Source organism: Taudactylus pleione, unplaced genomic scaffold, assembly GCF_031769625.1.
Source record: "Taudactylus pleione unplaced genomic scaffold, aTauple2 ptg000102l, whole genome shotgun sequence".
Classification (NCBI taxonomy): domain Eukaryota; kingdom Metazoa; phylum Chordata; class Amphibia; order Anura; family Myobatrachidae; genus Taudactylus; species Taudactylus pleione.
The window spans coordinates 978,015-996,665 of NW_028284504.1; the positions used below are offsets into that span (position 1 = coordinate 978,015).

At 42.2% G+C, this 18,651-nt stretch overlaps 1 protein-coding gene across 3 annotated transcripts in view; it reads right to left on the reverse strand.

The window, feature by feature from the left end:
- Window positions 1-18,651, reverse strand: part of SLC4A1 (solute carrier family 4 member 1 (Diego blood group)) — an 80,997-nt gene that overhangs the window by 16,961 nt on the left and 45,385 nt on the right. For all 3 annotated transcript variants that reach the window (XM_088470648.1, XM_088470649.1, XM_088470651.1), the window contains 7 exons: window positions 17,967-18,033; window positions 13,320-13,504; window positions 11,264-11,462; window positions 8,419-8,622; window positions 7,316-7,464; window positions 6,780-6,974; window positions 3,928-4,095 (listed from right to left, as the gene is read on the reverse strand). In XM_088470648.1, coding sequence (XP_088326774.1) covers window positions 3,928-4,095; window positions 6,780-6,974; window positions 7,316-7,464; window positions 8,419-8,622; window positions 11,264-11,462; window positions 13,320-13,504; window positions 17,967-18,033 — 1,167 coding nt within the window. The remainder of the gene's footprint in view (window positions 1-3,927; window positions 4,096-6,779; window positions 6,975-7,315; window positions 7,465-8,418; window positions 8,623-11,263; window positions 11,463-13,319; window positions 13,505-17,966; window positions 18,034-18,651) is intronic.

Consider the following 18,651-nt stretch of genomic DNA (forward strand, 5'->3'; position numbering starts at 1 on the left):
GAACATAGCAAGGCGGTTATTTTTCAGGAGATTTGCGCATGCACAGTAGAAGGTGTTTCCGGAACCAAGGCACCGTCGCCATGTTACTGGAAATCTGTGCATGTGTAGTAGAAGTGTCCCCGGTACAATGGCATGGGCGCCATTTTACCGGAGACCTGCACATGCGCATTAAACTCCGGAACAATGCACAAGTAGTCTGCACATGGACCCCCTCCTCTCTTTAACTGCCCCTGCATGAGAGTAGGGTATTTAAATAAATGCAATGTTTGATTTCACAGTCATATATGCTAATCCTTATCCCTGTTTAAAGATATTTTAACAGATAAGGGACCCCATGCGCAGCGGCCCAAACATACCTGGACTGGCGGGAAGTGGAGTTGGTTGTGTGGTGTCCTACTCCTCTATTCTATCTGACAGCAGTGCAGCCATCTTTCTAGCTGTGTTCAGAAACATGGCACAAGTACAGAAGAGAGCAAAGTGCTTTCCAAATACATAGCCAGAAAGATGGCTGCTCTGCTGTGAGTTAGAATAGGGGTGGGGGCAGCAAATCTCTGCATACAGGGTGTACGGTGCAAGGCCCCCTAGGGACCTGTGTGCACCATGCACCCATTATAAATATACCACTGTCCCTAGGTGCCTTAGATACCAGCTCTCATTGGGCACTTCCTTCATTTGGGTGCTGCCCATCAAATGTTGCCCTGTTCCCCTGGTTTCTATTTTGTGTGGAGGGGGGGTAGCATCTTCTGTCTGACATCATAGGCCAGTGCCACACTCCCAGTTGGTGGAACCTTCATTGATGACACCATCTGTACTTTCCATTAATGGCAGGAAACCATAAATACAAAACCATCAATGGACTTCAGTAATGGGGTCACGTGACAACAATAAACCATTTACAGAAGGAGAGTGCGGTTATAAAATTGGAGGGCAGAGCTAAGTGACTTTTGATATGGGGGGTGAATTTGCTGTACCATCATAAGACCTCTGCGATCAATTGTGTAGAAACATCAGACCTCTGCCTTTGATGGAAAAACCATCAACCATCTGTAGCAAACCATCAATGATCCCTAACCATCAATGGTAAATGGCAATCCCTACTTCCAGCATTTCCCTGATGTACAGGAGAAGCAGCCAGGTAAGAAGCTGCTGCTCCTATATGTCAGCAGCAGTTAGCTCTCAGTGTTAAATGGCTTTCAGCAATATAAAAACACCAAATGAGTGACATTATATCACTGTACAGGGTCCCGTCACCATCGCCCTCAGCATTACAATCAAGCACCAATAAATTATAGCTTTTATTTCTTGAATTGAGAAATGTAACATTTTAAGATATACTTCATTAAAAAGCCAGTTGCCTTTGTAAGCCAATCATTGTGTTTTTTTATTACATGAATAAGATGGTGATGGTCAAGTGAATAATATGTGTGCATAGGGTCAGTTTAGGTCACCAACTTACTAAAATCAAACTATTGACCCTAATCAAACATATGGAAAGGCTTCATGATCTCCTTTGAGAGAAACCTGAAGAATTTGACAAACTGGTTGAAAGCGCCAAACATACAAATGTACATGTAAATTGTGCAAGGAGACGATGAGGTACATGGTGTTAATTGTGGGACTAACGCTGTATACCTGATGACAATTTTGAAGTGTGTCGGGATAATTCCAAACCAGACGCTTGGAGGGAGGGACGCTGGAGGGAGAAAAAGTACAGCAGGATGCATCCTAGTGCAGTCTCCATACATCTGCACTTCAAAAATACTATAGCTTTAGAAACTAGGGATTTCAAGTTTGCTGAATCTGTGTCATTTCAGGATTGATGAACACAGGTAGCAAGTACCTAGTTGCTATTCAATTATACAAATGTAATATTCTGATATTATCACCTACTAACAACTGTCAGTCATGCCAGAGCATACATGTAGTTGATTTGAGTGTGTATGGCCAGGGTCAGTATATGTGTATGGCCAGCAGGCCCGCCAAGAGCCAAGGCGGGCCCAGGTAAAGGGGGCATGGCCTAATCATGGGTGGCATGGCCACGCCCCTTCAAGAAAAAGAACACGTTTTGCAGCACTGCGCGCTGGCGAGGGGAGTGCTGTGAGCACCGTCAGCCCGGTGCATAACCAGTGGGGGGCATGATCAGCTTGATCGCTCCCCCCACAGGCATGTTAGACAGCTGTGGGTAATTTGTACCCGCTACCCCCCCTCTCGGTGCCCCTGATGGCAAGGGTCAGTATAGGTGTATGGCCAGGGTCAGTATATGTGTATGGCCAGGGTAAATATATGTGTATGGCCAGGGTCAGTATAGGTGTATGGCCAGGGTCAGTATAGGTGTATGGCCAGGGTCAGTATATGTGTATGGCCAGGGTCAGTATATGTGTATGGCCAGGGTCAGTATAGGTGTATGGCCAGGGTCAGTATAGGTGTATGGCCAGGGTCAGTAAATGTGTATGGCCAGGGTCAGTATATGTGTATGGCCAGGGTCAGTATAGGTGTATGGCCAGGGTCAGTAAATGTTTTTGACCCTGTAGACTGTCCAGAAAAGTCATCAGCACACCACCACAAGCTGCATTGGTTTCAATTATCTTAGAAAAAGAAGTGTTGACATGCCACCTTATAGTTGCTCAATTTGCACCAAAAATCACCTACTCCAGTCCTAACAAAATCCTAGCTTACATTAATGGTATAATTGAGCACTGTATGTTCTTCCACACTACAAATTGAAAATGTCTGCCTTGCCGTCATGGCAAATATAACACATCCCCTTGTCACAAGCCGCCACACTGCAAACGCAGGGCGAGGCGAACGCTGGGCGATCATTCGCTGAACTCCTCCCCATCAGTTGTCAATCATCCCTGGTTTGATCTGGATTGTATCCTGTGACTATTTCCTGTGGGTGCGTAGGCTGCTCTGATGCCGGTGATAGTGTTGTTTCGTGTTTCCAGTTCTGGCATAGTATCCTGTTTGTTCAGACGAGTACCCAGCCCTCTTGTCAGCTTTGATTATTCTGTCATTTGTGTCATCCAGGCGGCGCGGTCCGCATACATACTACCTGCCGTTTGTGTCATCCAGGCGGCACGGATCGCACTCCTAAGTCCAGAGTACGCTATCCAGCATCCAGAGTACACAATCTTGTGTACCACCGCTTGTGTCAACCCGGCGGCACAGGCCGCAGTCCAGCGTCCAAAGTACGCAATCTTGTGTACCACCACTTGTGTTAACCCGGTGGCACAGGCCGCACTCCAACGTCCAAAGTACGCAATCTTGTGTACCACCAATTGTGTCAACCTGGCGGCACAGGCCGCACTCCAGTGCTCAAGTTACACAATTCTGTGTACCACCGCTTGTGTCAACCCGGCGGCATAAGTCACATCTCAGCAACAACCTGCCTGCAAGGCAGCTTCACTGCCCAAAGGCTGCATCTTGTTCTACGGCCCACCGGCCGCTTCGAGCCAAGAGTTACCAGCCCTCAAGGCTGCTTCATGGCCCAAAGGCCGCCTCATTACCTACGTCCCACAGGTCACTACCAGCCAAGAATAATCAGCCCTCAAGGCTGCTACACAGCCGCAGCAAGCCAAGTTATCCAGCCCTCAAGGCTGTTGCTGGACTAAGTTATTGAGGTACCTCTATCCTTAACAACCTTGTTTTAATCAATTGCTTAACCTCATGGTACAGATATTATGGTACACAAAACAATACAATGGATGTATATCAGCAGGATAAGGAATAATTGTTCTTTTTTTCCCAAATCAATGACAATTGGTGGAAGAATTAACCCATTGTACAGAAAGGAAAAAAATGTCCCATATTACATTAACTTCAAGGGGTTAATTCACCATATTTATTAAAAATAAAGGTGTAGGGTTGCAGATTTAGAATTCCAATGCTTTCCTTCCTTTTACACAAAGCAACAAGGGGCGACCTTACCTTTCCAGGAAAGAAGCTGCTGTTCTTGAATTGACGCAGAAAGTAGGCAATGAAAAATGCCCCCAGCATAAGTACAAGAGAGAGCAGAGCTGTGTTTGGCTGTGGGTCTTCGTAGTTATGCAGAGATGTTCTATTGTAATGTCCCTGTAGAGGATGTGCCTTGAAAATCTGCATAGAAAATGTAAATAGCATAATAAGCACAATTAAATACACAAATACAAAATAATCATACTAATTAATTTCAGTTAAAAATACAAACATCTGTTGATCTCCCCTTTTAAAAACATACAATGGGAGTTTGCTTTTGTGTCACTGACTAATATCAGATATGAAGTAATTAATAAATAGAACACAGCAGCCACACTAATAGAAGTAGTATCAGTGGGGGGAGTCAAGAAGTACTCAGCCAATCAGAAGTGGCTGACAATTGTCATCATTATCAATATTTTGCACCGGAGGCTGAGCCATACTTACCTACTTTTGAAAAAGCATTTCAGGGAGATTGTTAAAACGACACCTAAGTAAGTGAACGTGTACTGCTACATCTGAGAGGCGTGTCATAACCCTGACTTACATCCTAATGTAAATAAGCCCAAAAGCTGTTAGTAAGATCTATTTGGTGATGAAAACACACTGATACTTTTCAGAAAATATATGTAGCCATAGGGATCATTGTGCCTTATACCCAATGCAGGGAAATTATGCTAATGATCCCATTTGAACGTATATATCTCTGTGTTTTTTAATATAACAGCTTCATAATGGGAGTAAGGTGCAATCAGGGAGATTGCTAGGCTCTTCAGGGAGACAGGGAGATTGCTACTATTTCAGGGAGTCTCCCTGACAATGAGAGAGAGTTGCTAAGTATGGGTTGAGCACACGCAAGTTATACGTCTCCTGGTAGGTGCATATAAGTCTTAGGTGTATATTTACTAAAGTGCGGGTTCATAGAACTGGAGATGTTGCCCATAGCAATCAATCCGATTCTAGCTATTATCTTCTAAAAGGTAGAAAATAAAAAGATGCGGAATCTGATTGGTTGCTATGAGCAACTTCTCCACTTCTTTAACCCGTACTATAGTAAATATAACCCTTATTTTGGTCTGCATGATATGTATATCCGTGAAAGCACTCTTACTGCATTCAGCCAATAGTAGTGCACCCCATCCATCCTCATGTGGATGGAACATTCGATTGCTTTGTGTGCATGTGCAGCACCAAAACGCTTAATTTGCTGCAAATAAATTTGCTTGAGGCCAATTCAACATCAGCTCTTGAATGTTGACTATCTAATCAATGATTATAGCATTCACCATTATTGTCCACTGACTGTAATAATATAATCTAGAATCATTTGACATTATTCCTGAACTTCAATGACAATTTAAGTTTTATTTAAAGGTGCAATCCCATTCAGAAGTTGTTGTATTTTTACTAAACAGTAAGATTTGTATCTCAATAAAATGATTCTGATATTCACCTTTTTCTTGGAGGTTTTCCAAAAACTCAGGTCCTGATTCAGTAAGGATCGCTATTGCGATTACACACGCAGACGGCCAACTGTCGCATACTATGCATGCATATGCATTGCAATACGCGTGCGCCAACGTTTCACTGCGATTGTGCTGTGATCGCAGAGACTACGCAGACCCATTACAGAGTGACTGACAGGAAGTGAGCGTTTGGGGATGGTGAAGGGTCTGGGGGGTGGTTGGAGAAACGCAGGCGTGCCAATGCGTTAGAACGCCGTTTCAGGGTCGCACATAAGTTAGCCACTGTGATCGTGCTGCGAAGGTGCTGCGATCACAGAGACTACATAGGCCCATCACAGAGCGATTGACAGGAAGCGAACGTTTGAACGCCGTTACAGGGTCGTGCATAAATTAGCCACTGTGATGGCATAGGCAGCTTGAACTGTCATTGTGTTCAACTAAGTTAGCAATTTCTGAGTAAGGTCAGGGCTGCTGTAATTCTGCCTGAGGGATCGTTGGTACTCGATGTTACCAATGTTTGAGAAGGACTGCAATGTATTACAGATGCGAGATAGCGGTAGCGGGAGGCAGTGGGCATCTCTATGCTGGCAGTGCGATGGCATTTCGATTGCAATCATTAGCATATTTTCGCAGCAGACCTGCGTGTGATTACGGACCTGCGATCGCAATAGCGATCCTTACTGAATCAGGCCCTTAGTGTTTTCCCCTAAAAATTATCTGTGACAGATTTATATGACTGTCATTACAAAAAAAGTGTATCTTTTCTAAGTCAGCTAGTCAGGAAGTTCCTTTCTTGTTATGTGATGGCAGTAGGGCGATGGGGGGGTTCTGCTGTATACATTTCAAATACTCAGTGCTCCCTACATTATATGTCATGTGACTGTAAATGCCATGTTATCACATGACGTTTATCAAATTGTAAATCCTTAATAGCTTGAATCTAAATCATAAGTGAAAATAACATCTCAATGGGCTTTACTTACAAAGTGATGTTTTTTTGTAAGACGCTGCTTCCCATCGGGTTTGTGGTGAAAGTTTAAAATGACACATATTGTCAGTGTGAAGCACACCAGGCTTTACACCGACTGAAAGTGCCGTTTTAAATGTTCACCTTCAATCCAAAGGGAAGCGGCAACTGCTGTCTCTTCTTACACATACCAGAGTAATTTACACTACAGACACGCATTCTTTTTACAGTGGATTGGAACTTTAAATATTTGATTTTGTTTATATTAATTTCGTTGTTTTTGTTAAAACATTTTGAGTTTCAGAGACATAAAATGTATTATACCACATTAGTATTTTTAAATGAAGGATTCTCTCAGACCTTAGCGACACCACCCAACTTGACATCCTCACCTTGACCAGGTTGGAAAAAGTCTCATAGATGAAAATGAGAGATATTAGGAAAGAAAAGATCTCCTGCGTGAATCTGGATATGAAGCGGACCAGGAAGCTGCCGTCGCAGGCCACCACAATGACTACAATCAGGATTAGCCAGAATCCAATCCAAACACGCCCCACTATGTACTCAATATTTTGTCCCTCACAGAACTGAAAGAGAAAGCATGATAGGTGACGGTCAGCACTGCTGTTGTTGTAGTCTGTCCTTTTCCCTTATAGGCCTGATTTTTGCTACAGCGATATTCTAAGAAACTGCAGGGAAATTTCATGTGAAACAAGTTTCATGGCAGAACATCATTTGGCAATGGGGTGAGGTTCCGCCAATACAATCTGTGATATTCCATGATATGGAATGCAATTCCACACTGTTACAATGTTTTTTTGCAAAAGAGATATGGTTAATGACTATGGCACTGTAAATCCGGGCCTAGGAATATGTATACAAACATAAATAAACTTATACACGAAAGAGGATAAAGAGTTTGACTTACATTAAAAAAAGCCTCTTCAAAGACCAGGAGAGGTCCAGAGAAACCAAGAATGAGGAGGGGCTGGGCGCCCAGGAGGCAGAAGAGTATACCCTGGATGGAGGTGGACACCATAAGTTCAGGCACACCCATCCAGTTTTGTGTCTTCTGAGCTGAACAGTAAGAGGTACAGTGACACAGAGATGTTGTTACAATGTTTCAGTTCCAAAGCCTGTCACTTATCTGTTGTACAGTGATCTCAGCACACATGACGATCACCCTGTCCACTTAATCATCCAGTATTAATGTTACATATACGCAAGGGCGTAACTAGGTATTTGAAGGCCCCATAGCATAATTTGCATTAGAGAAGTACATCGAAAGCCTAACCACATTAACTAAAACTTGGCATTAAGTTTATTTGATTACAGTACATGAATATTTTTTTATTTATTACTTTTTATTTAGCAGAAAACAATATCCACCACTATTATAAGTTATAACCTAGTACCAAGACAAATTTCTAAAAGCATATTGTATACTGGATATGTAAGCAACACAGCTTACATTGTTCCAATTAATGGTTGGGTTGCCACAAAGAGTGGCATATAACACACAGGAAAACAGTAACTAAATTATGAATAATTTTTTTCAAATGTCAGCAGGTAGGGCCCATTTCAGCCTTGAGGGTAGAATTTCTAGCTTGACTGACCCTAATTTCAAGGTTGCAGCTAGATCCCCTTCAGCTACAGAAACCTGACGTCATCAGTTACTATCCACATGGACATAGAGCGGGATTAGTAACCTGGGTTGAGTGGAGTGGGCCACTGTGCCAGAAGCGTGGTCAGAAAAGTGAAACCGCGAGGGTACAAATTTCTACTATTGGTGGCTAAATACTAAAGTTGAGACAAAATAACAGCGCTGTCAGGGCATAGAACCTCACTTCCACCCTCACTCTATGTCACGTCCATGTCCTTTAGCTGAAGGGAAACTAGGATCAACCCTAATTTAAATTATAATACAATTAAGCTACAAACTGCTCCTTACACTGATATGACCAACTATTGGTTGTTTAGCAATGCTTATTATACTGCCGTTGTACCCAGCTGCTCATGCCAGATACTCACCCATTAGACCTCCAAACGTGATAGCAGGTGACAGTGCAGCAAAGTAGATGAAGATAACAGCGGCCAGGCACTGTGGGTTAAGTGCATCACGAATATCACTGAGATACTTAGGGTAACGTCTTTTGATATCACGTACAAGACCACCAAATGGCTTGCCTGTTCTTTGCAGGGGGTCCTCTGCAGGCTCTTCTTTCGGTTTTACATCTATGGCACAGATGAACAGTTAGATCAGAGATAGACAATCCTAAGGAATTCCATGCTAAGATATAACCATAAAATCATTTTTGGTAAAATATATGGACATATACAGGGCCATTGGGGTTGTGTCTTTTTGCCTGCTTAAAAAAACACTGTCCTCTTTATTTCTGGAGTTCAAGGAGAGAAAGAGCTGATTTGATGTGAGTGAGCAAGAAGACTTGAATTTGACCACTACCTTATTAAATCATGCAGAATATTAACAATAGGTTATTTTATATTAATGAGCATTAAGAATAAGATCTTATATTTTGAAATTTTCTTGTCTCTGTATCAACTCTCCTAGACAATGTCGTCCGGCCACTACTGTATTTAATATAAGGGTCACTCATGGAGCAAACCACCGCATTAAACAGTTGTTGTTGTCTTTGGTATGTAAAATGCAGAACGAGACTATGTAGGATAAATATGTAAAACAGACATAAATTAGTGAGAGGGCTCTGTCTTGAGTCCTTATACGTAGTGTATAAAGGGCACAGCAGAGGTGAGAGGTGTGTGTGTAGCCAGGGTGTACTAGTGTAAGTAGTATGGATTAGAAGTCGGATAGGCTTTAGTAAACAAATGAGCTCTCAGAAAGTGTTTAAAGATTTGAAGAAGAGACTGACCATGAGTGGCAGGGAATTCCATGAGTCAGTAGTAGCACAGGAGAAGTCTTGTATCATGGAGTGAGAAATAGCTATCAGAGATCAGATAAGGTACATGTCTTTGGGTAAGTATAGTTTTGTGTTCTGTGTGTCTGTGTGTTTTATGTGTAAGTTGCACTACTATAGGGGGCAGAGCCGTAACTAGACTTTTTGGTGCCCTGTGCCAGAAAGAGCATTGGCGGCCCCTCATTTTTCAAAGGGACATAATGCACCCAAAAAAGGGGAAAGGCCTCATGGGGAAGGGCCAGGGAAGAGATTGGGGAGACCAGGAGATTCTGGGGATGAAGTAAGAGGAAACTACAAGTGAGAATGACAATAAACAGAAATTTGACAGGCCCAAACAGCGCCCCCTGACCAGTGGTGCCCTGTGCGATGGCACCGGCCGCACTACCCTAGCTATGGCCCTGATTGGGGGCACTGCATAAGGGGCACTACTACTGGGTCATTGCATAAGGGGCACTACTACTGGGTGATTGCATAAGGGGCATTACTAATGGGGGCCCTGCATAAAGGGCACTTCTACTGGGGCATTGCATAAGGGGCACTACTACTGGGGGCACAGCATAAAGTGCACTACTACTGGGGCATTGCGTAAGGGGCACTACGGCTGGGAGCACTGCATAAAGGGTACTACTGGGGGCACTGCACAAGAGGCACTACTCCTGGGGCATTGCATAAGGGGCATTACTACTGGGGGCATTGCATAAAGGGAACTACTACTGGGGCATTGCATAAGGGACACTACTACTGGGTGCACTGCATAAGGGGCACTACTGGGGCACTACATAATGGGCACTACTGAGGGCACAGCATAAGGGGCACTACTCCTGGGGCATTGCATAAGGGGCATTACTACTGGAGCATTGCATAAAGGGCACTACTACTGGAGCATTGCATAAAGGGCACTACTACTGGGGGACACTGCAAAAAGGGCACTACTACTGGGGGCATAGTATAAGGGGCACTGTTGCTGAGGGCATTGCATAAGGGGCATTACTACTGGAGCATTGCATAAAGGGCACTACTACTGGGGGACACTGCATAAAGGGCACTACCACTGGGGGCATAGCATAAAGGGCATTGCTGCTGAGGGCATTGCATAAGGGGCACTACTATGGGGGGCATTGCGTAAGGGGCACTACTACTGGGGGCATTAAGGTGCATATGGAATGGAAAGGAATGGTCCCAGAGTGACGAGAAATGGTGGCATGTCATGTTGGCACGGCCCCATTTTTCCGTGGCCACGTCCTTTGTGGAATGTTACTACGTCCACTTTTTGGTGCGTGCACTCAGTTTAGGGGGGGGGTGGTGGTCATTTTTCATCTTGCCCTGGGTGCCAAATATAGTTACACCATTGGTGACATTGAAGGCTTTGTAGATGGAAGCCGACGATATTCTAGTACAGCAATTAATTTAGGAGCAGCTAGGAGAGGCAGCTGTCCCAGCCGCAAGTGCAGCTTCAAGAGCTAGACAAGTATAAACACTAGTCTATGAGGCCATTTAGCAAATGCATAGTACCACTACTCGTTCTGTTTCTTATTTGTGGAAAACTACAAATTAACACTTCATTTATTTTGTATTTTCTGTCAGCTATTCTGATGCTTGGTGCATGGACAGCTGCCTATATATTATTTAATATATTATTTTATAAGGATATATGAGCCAGTAGATATGTACAGGGTCATGGAGGTGGTGAGAGGGGCCTGTAGCATTTATAGGACATATTGAAGTGAGATAGTTGGGTAAATGCTAGATAGGGAGTTGATGCTGTAGTCAAGGTGACAGATGATGTGAGGATGGATAATTGCTTTGGTTGCATCCAGGGTAAAAATAGGGCATATTCAGACAGTAAAAAAAAAAAGTGTAATTGTAAGCATTAGTGTGCTGGAGGACAATTTATAATATTTCTAATATCTTAGTCTGCCATTGTATAGTGTGCCATTTACCTTTGTGCCCACCAGGCACCACTTTCACTTCCCGATATCTCTTTCTCAGCAGCTTTTGTTGGACTGGTAGGAGTTCCTTTAGTAACTGCTCATTGGTAGTGTCAGTGGGAGGAAGAACTATGCAAAAATCCAAGAAGTCATCAATGGATTGCAAGACATCCTGGCGTGCCCCAGCAAGGTACATATCAGAACGGAAGACCTATGAAAGTACAAGTGGTATAAAAACAAGAACAATTAAATAAGTAATAAATAATCACAATGTACATTATTGTTGTCCACCTTCAGTTTACTTGAATACATTGCTTTACAAATAAACTGTTGCAACATTAACTTAATACACTGCATTAAATGGTATCCCGATGTCTGGAGAAAGTGGCATCCAATACAGAGCTAACTTCATCGCATGCTATGAGGCCTCAGATTGCATAGGGCATCAGACTGGTTAATTTATGCATGCCCCTGCAATGGCGTTCAAACACACTGGCACGTCTGCGCTTCACAGGCCACCCCCCGTCTCCGTCACCACCCACAAACGGCACTTCCTGTCAATCAATCTGCGATGGGTCTGCGTAGTCACTACAATCGCAGTGGCTGTCTCGTGCACTGCGATGCATCCACATGCGCAGAATGCAACAATCGGCCAATTGCGTGTGTATTCGCAGTTGCGATCAGTAATGAATCAGATCCTTAGTACATAGACCTTTATATCATTCTGAAGGGGTAATAATAGTTCCATGAAATGTAGATTACTCAGAAAGAACGGACAAGTACAATGCTCCCTCTCTTAGGACAGGCAAACTAGTATTTCATAATAGAACCACACAATATTAATAATGGATACAATGGGTATTCGTTCATAATGTCGACTTTCAAAATGTTGACATTCATAAGGTCAACATGGTTTGAATGCTGACATTCACAATGTAGACAATGACAGATTGTCGACATGACATTGAGAATGTTGACAAAAGAATGCTGAAAGATCAGGGCTAGGCTGAGATTAGTGTTAGACTGCGGTTAGGACTAGACTGCGATTAGGGTTAGACTGCGTTTAGGGTTAGACTGTGGTTAGGGTTAGGCTGCGGTTAGGGCTATGCTGCGGTTAGGGTTAGACTGCGATTAGGGTTAGGCAGCGATTAGGGCTATGCTGCGATTAGGGCTAGACTGCGATTAGGGCTAGACTGCGATTAGGGTTAGACTGTGGTTAGGGTTAGACTGTGGTTAGGGCTATGCTGCGGTTAGGGTTAGACTGCGGTTAGGGTTAGGCTGCGATTAGGGCTATGCTGCGATTAGGGCTAGGCTGCGATTAGGGTTAGACTGCGGTTAGGGATAGGCTGCGATTAGTGTCACGTTGCGATTAGGGTAAAGGTGCCCACACACATAGCGATCTGCACACGATCCTATGATGTGTGTGATTTCCCCTGAACTCTCCCCAGGCATCTCCCCGGTAGTCCTACTCATGATTTGGACTAAAAAATGTCCAATCTGACTTAAGATCTATTGTGCATCCAGTGCATTGTGTCCCAGATTGGCAAATCTGCCCTACAGCATGGCAGATCTGAAGATGCGATGTACGACGAGCTGGGACGTGCATTGGCATCGTGATCGTGAGTGGACACTCATGATTTGGACATATTTTACACGATTTGTCGAAATTGGCCAAACCGGGTAAAATATCGCTATGTGTGTGAGCAGCTTTAGGCTGAGGTTAGGCTTAGGCTGCAATTAGTGTCAGGTTGCAATTAGGGTTAGGTTGCGATTAGTGTTAGCTTGTAATAAGGGTTAGGCTGTCTTTAGGGTTAGGGTTAATGTTAGAGACACTCACCTCGCCAATGCAAATCCACATGGTCAGCATACCAATTGTGAATGTCAACCACCCGTCCATATTGACTTTCAGAATGTGAACATTCAGAACATCTCAATATTCTGGTATCGACATCCTGAACATCAATGTTTTGTACCACACCCACACAATGATGTATAGCACCCATTAGATGTGGCTCTAAATCAATAAGTAGCAGCTGGTTTTATAGGTTTAGGTTTCCATACTACTCACTCTCTCAGCCATCATGCTGGACACAGCCCTTCCCACTTCATGAAAGCTGGTGGAGGAATCTTTAGGACCAAGAAGAATGAAGAGGAACCTGATGGGCAGATCAACCTCAAGAACTGAATCAAGGAGAACTGCTTCTTTCAGACGTACGAAAGCAAGTGTTGGGGTCTCCAGGAAGTCAGTGCAGCCTATGAAGTTGTAAGATGGTGAGGGAGAAAATGGAATGACAAACATGGTATTTGGGAAAGGGCAAGGATAAGGACTACATGAGGGAGACATGGAGAATGAATGACACCTAGAGCATGGAAGTTGGTGAGAAAAGAGATAACAGAAAGGAATTAAAGGTTAAGGAAAGGAGAGAGAAGTTATATAAACCCACAATAACTTTAATTGCTTCCGAGGATCCAGTGGTTCTCAACATGAAAAAGTAGAATAAATGCTCCATAGCATTTTGTCTATTGCAGTGGTTCCCAAACTTTTTTGAATCACGGCACCCTAGTGCATCAGCACTGTTTTCATGGCACCCCTAAGCCAAAACTTTGTTATTGAGAAATTCAGAAAAAAATGTAGTGAAGTAGTACAGTGATATACTTGTGAATACTTATATAATTGTGCTACCTGCCATCCTTAGGTTTGGTTATATATTGGTGAACCTGTTTGTGCTTCTATTTGTGAACATATTTACATTACATTGACCATAAAGAATTTGATTTGGTGCTGGACCACCAACCTGAGGCACCCCTGCAAGTGCCCCGAGGCACCCCAGGGTACCGCGGCACACAGTTTGGAGACCACTGGTCTATTGTATATATATACAACGTGGCCATAATTAAAGTTTCCTTATTCAGAGCTACCAACAGTGGAATATATGGCGCAGTACAAGGTAAAATGCATGAAAAGGAACCAACAAATAAAAACCTAAAGAGAAACCTAAAATGTATTTATCCTCTTTGAAAAAAACTGAAAAAGAAACTGAACTGATCTGAAATTTTTATTCCAAAATAAAAAGAAGTGTATGCTGCAATTTGTTGGAGTCTTCTCATGGATTTTACATATTTTTCCCTATCAGCAGGGTTTGGGGCTAATTTGTTTTCACAGAATTCTCCTCTCAATACCCTGCATAGTATACTTACCTAATTTGGTAGCATTCTGCCTATTAGCTAGAGTGCAAACAGCTTTGAATGGGGAAACTTTACTTATGGCCATGTTGTAGTTCTCTTTGAATGATGTAACTATTGTTATTTTAAATCATTGGACTCTTTATTTAGAATATCATCAACAAGACTATACGGGGAATTCAACTAGCCGTAATTTTTAGCATGCTAAGTTTTCACGAATTACGCTTATACATCTATGCACACATCCATTTTTCACGCAATTTCATTTAAAAAACGCGATATGGAATTTGCACGATAATTTTCCGCAGAGGTACCCGCGAAGTATAGGTAAAAATGGGGAAATCAGCCTGTATCCCAAAAAAAGTAAAAGTGATATAGGATAACGATATTAAAGTGTATTAGTGTCCCTTATAAAGGTATTTGGGGTCCTTTAAAGTATCAAATAGCTGTTATATTCATTGTTTTTTGACAAAATAAATGTTCTTTTTAGATTGGTGGTGCATACAAATGCCTATGAGTATAGATTTGTATCATTTAAAGACACTTTTAAAAACAACAACATAAAAACACAGCTCTAACACCCACCTGCAATCTTAAAAACACCTGTCCCATTCACCATTCATATAGCACCCCCATAAACCTGTTCCACATCAACTAACCCATTTTTCCTGCACTATGTTCTTTTTCACCCTAAAAATTATATGTCATTAATGGGCAAATTAAGCTAATTATAAAAATAGTTGTGCCTAATTAGCCATTAAGGAGGGTGTCCCAGTGGATCTGAACCAAGTACTGAAATTTTTAGCCAAAAATAGGGATTTTGCACAACTCATGAGGGTGGTGAAAACTTATTGTAACTTTTTGCTATGGAGAATTCGCACCCGCGAAAACCGTGGCTAATAGGATTGCACAATAAGTACAAATTTGCACAATAAGCTGCTTTTGTTGTGGAAAGCGGCTTATCGCTGCTAATTGAATTCACCCCCTATGACTTCCTTGGCTCCACTTGCTGTAATTTCAGGAATATTTATAATATGTAGGTTTAAATGCCCAGAAAACGCAGGCAGCATTGGACATACGCCTGTTTGTGTAGTGTATATTGCATCAATTCCTGACGCGTATCAATTTGTGCATCCTCATAAAATGAGTGCATTCAAATTCAAATGTTATGCAAAGTGCTATGCGATTTGGACACATTGACCCTAACTATTGAAGAGGTGGAACAGAGATGGGAAGAAACAGTCTCATGTACTTACATCTCATTGAAATTGCATTCAAGTAAATGTGACCCATACAGAACAGCACTATGCAAAAATATGTATCTTTTATAATTAGTATAGGGCAGGTGCAAATACATGCTGATCATGAGATCTAGCAGTAAGCTAGTAGCATATGCTCCCCACGCAGAGGCGAATCCATCTCAGCATACATACACCTACAGTGCATCCGGAAAGTATTCACAATGCTTCACTTTTTCCACATTTTGTTATGTTACAGCCTTATTCCAAAATGGAATAAATTAATTTTTGTCCTCAAAATTCTACACACAATACCCCATAATGACAACGTGTAAAAAGTTTTTTTTTGCAAATTTTATTAAAAAAAACCACTAATGGAGCATACACACAGTCAGATTTGTCAGTACATAGGTATTCACAGCCTTTGCCATGAAGCTCAAAATTGAGCTCAGGTGCATCCTGTTTCCACTGATCATCCTTGAGATGTTCCTACAGCTTAATTGGAGTCCACCTGTGGTAAATTCAGTTGATTGGACATGATTTTGAAAGGCATACACCTGTACTGTATATGTGTGAAAATGTGACATTTTTCAATGCACATTTCTTTTCCATGTCCATTTTACTTCCAATTCTGCACCAGCCCCAGAATTTCTAAAAATAGGGAAGTTACAATTGGGAATATTTATCACAGGAAGATTATACCTTTAGACTCCTCTCCTTTTAGTAAAGTAGCATAAATCCAGCTAGAGAAACTATTCACCATGCTTCTACAGTGAAAGCATGGGGCAGCCGATTTAAGAAGGATTGCTTTCATTTATTTATTATTTTACTGCACTTGTGTGAACCAGGTCATGTATGTGCAGATAGTGGCTAGCAAAGCGTATACAGAAATCTTAGCGCTGGGCGCTGGCAACCAATATCAGCTGCAGCGGACAAATATTATTGGTAAAATAAGGCGATAGGAGGATTCTATCTCTGCAATAAGCGTCAATAGAAAAAAATGCCCTATCCCTACTTATTAGTTAATAGACCCAACTGTCTTGAAAGAGTGATTAGCACAGTGGGTATGGACCAGTGAGTATGGCAGATATTTTAGAAGAGTACTTAAGATAGACAGTAATAAGGATGGATAGGATACCTATCTGAACTAGTATGCAAAACTCCATTTAACAGACGACTTTTCACTTTCTATGTGTATTCTAATGTTAATCTATCTGTCTTCTATCTATCTATCTATCTATCTATCTATCTATCTATCTATCTATCTATCGCTGGGTACACACTAGGTTGCTGGGTTGGCAGTTTAGCTGACCCACCGACCTATCTGTTCATTACCATTTGTCCGCCCGATGTGTCAGGTCTGACGTCACAACTGGGCAGGCAGTTGAACTGTCACTCGTCGCCGGGTCCCTGCAGCAAGTGTACGGGTGATCGGCAGGTCCCCGGTATATACCAGCAGGTGTACCGATATATCTAAAGATATAGCGTCCATGTTCTGTGCTGCACAGCCGATGCGCTATGTCTGTGTGTCGTTCACAGACGTATCGCGGGTACACACTCACCGACATGCTCGCAATATATATTTCTATATATTGCCCAGTGTGTACCCAGCCTATCTATCATCTGTCTTATACCTCTGTTCCTCTTTCCTGATTGGGACAGCTTTGTGCCTCTGTCGGAAAGGTTAGGACGTATGTCCTGTTTACTGAACGGATGTACCACCCCATGACGTGGTCATGCACCTATTATGTGTGGCTACATCCCTTATTTGGGTGCACTGATGATTATCCTGTAAAAGATGAGAGGTATGCTTTGTATCTACCATATCTTTCAGTGCTTTTATATTTGCCTAGTAATAATACTAAAAATATTCTATTGTATGTAATCGTGCCTGTGTATTTACCTAATAATAATAATAATAATAATAATAATAATAATAATAATGTTCTATTGTATGTATTAATGCCTGTGTGTTTGTCTTATAATAATAATAATAATAATAATAATAATAATAATATTAGTATATATCTAGCTATCCATCATATATATTAGTTCCTATGTAGTTGCACAATAGTAATAATAATAATAATAATAATAATAATAATATTAGTATATATCTAGCTATCCATCATATATATTAGTTCCTATGTAGTTGCACAATAGTAATAATAATAATAATAATAATAATAATAATAATATTACCTGCTTATATATTTCTACAAAACAAAGATGAGTGAAGAAGGTTTGGCCTGAAGGGATAGAGCAGCTACAGGGCAGTTAGATAATATACTTACCAACCAAAACCAAAGAGGCTTCTGTATTCTCCGGTACTTTCTCTGCTAAATTCCCTTTAAGGGGTGCCTGTAAGGTGTGAGAAGATCATACATAACAGACACCATGATCCATTAAAAAAAACATTAACTGTTATTAAATCACTTATATTTCTCCCCATTCCTTGTAAAGCAGAGGAGACATGGGTTCATTGGAAAACATATTTCAGACATACTGCTAACCAGTGGCGGCTCCATGGGTGGGGCTGCAGTACAGTCCAAAATTCAAATAGGGGAGCCACACCAACTGCCAGTGAGGCCCGGCTGGCGATGTTTGGCAGCGTTTGGGGTGGCATTGGTGGGACTGCCGCCACTGCTACTAAGTAACATTATTTTAAACATACTGCTAAGTAGCATTAATAAGTGTTGCATGCTAATATGGGAATCATACCTGGCACTAGGATAGCTGATAAAGTAGTTGAGGCTTGGCCAACCTGTGACTCTCCAGCTGTTGTGAAATACCAGCATGGGACTTATAGTTTCAAAACAGCTGGAGAACCACAGGTTGGCCAGGCCTGAGCTAGATCATCTCCTTTAAATATTATGACGGGGTTCCATGGTGTGGTTACATATACTGCATGGTGGCAGGTAAAGGAGGAGGGGACCCGTGTGCACTCCTCGTGCGGAGCCCCCTCCTCTCTCCCTGGTG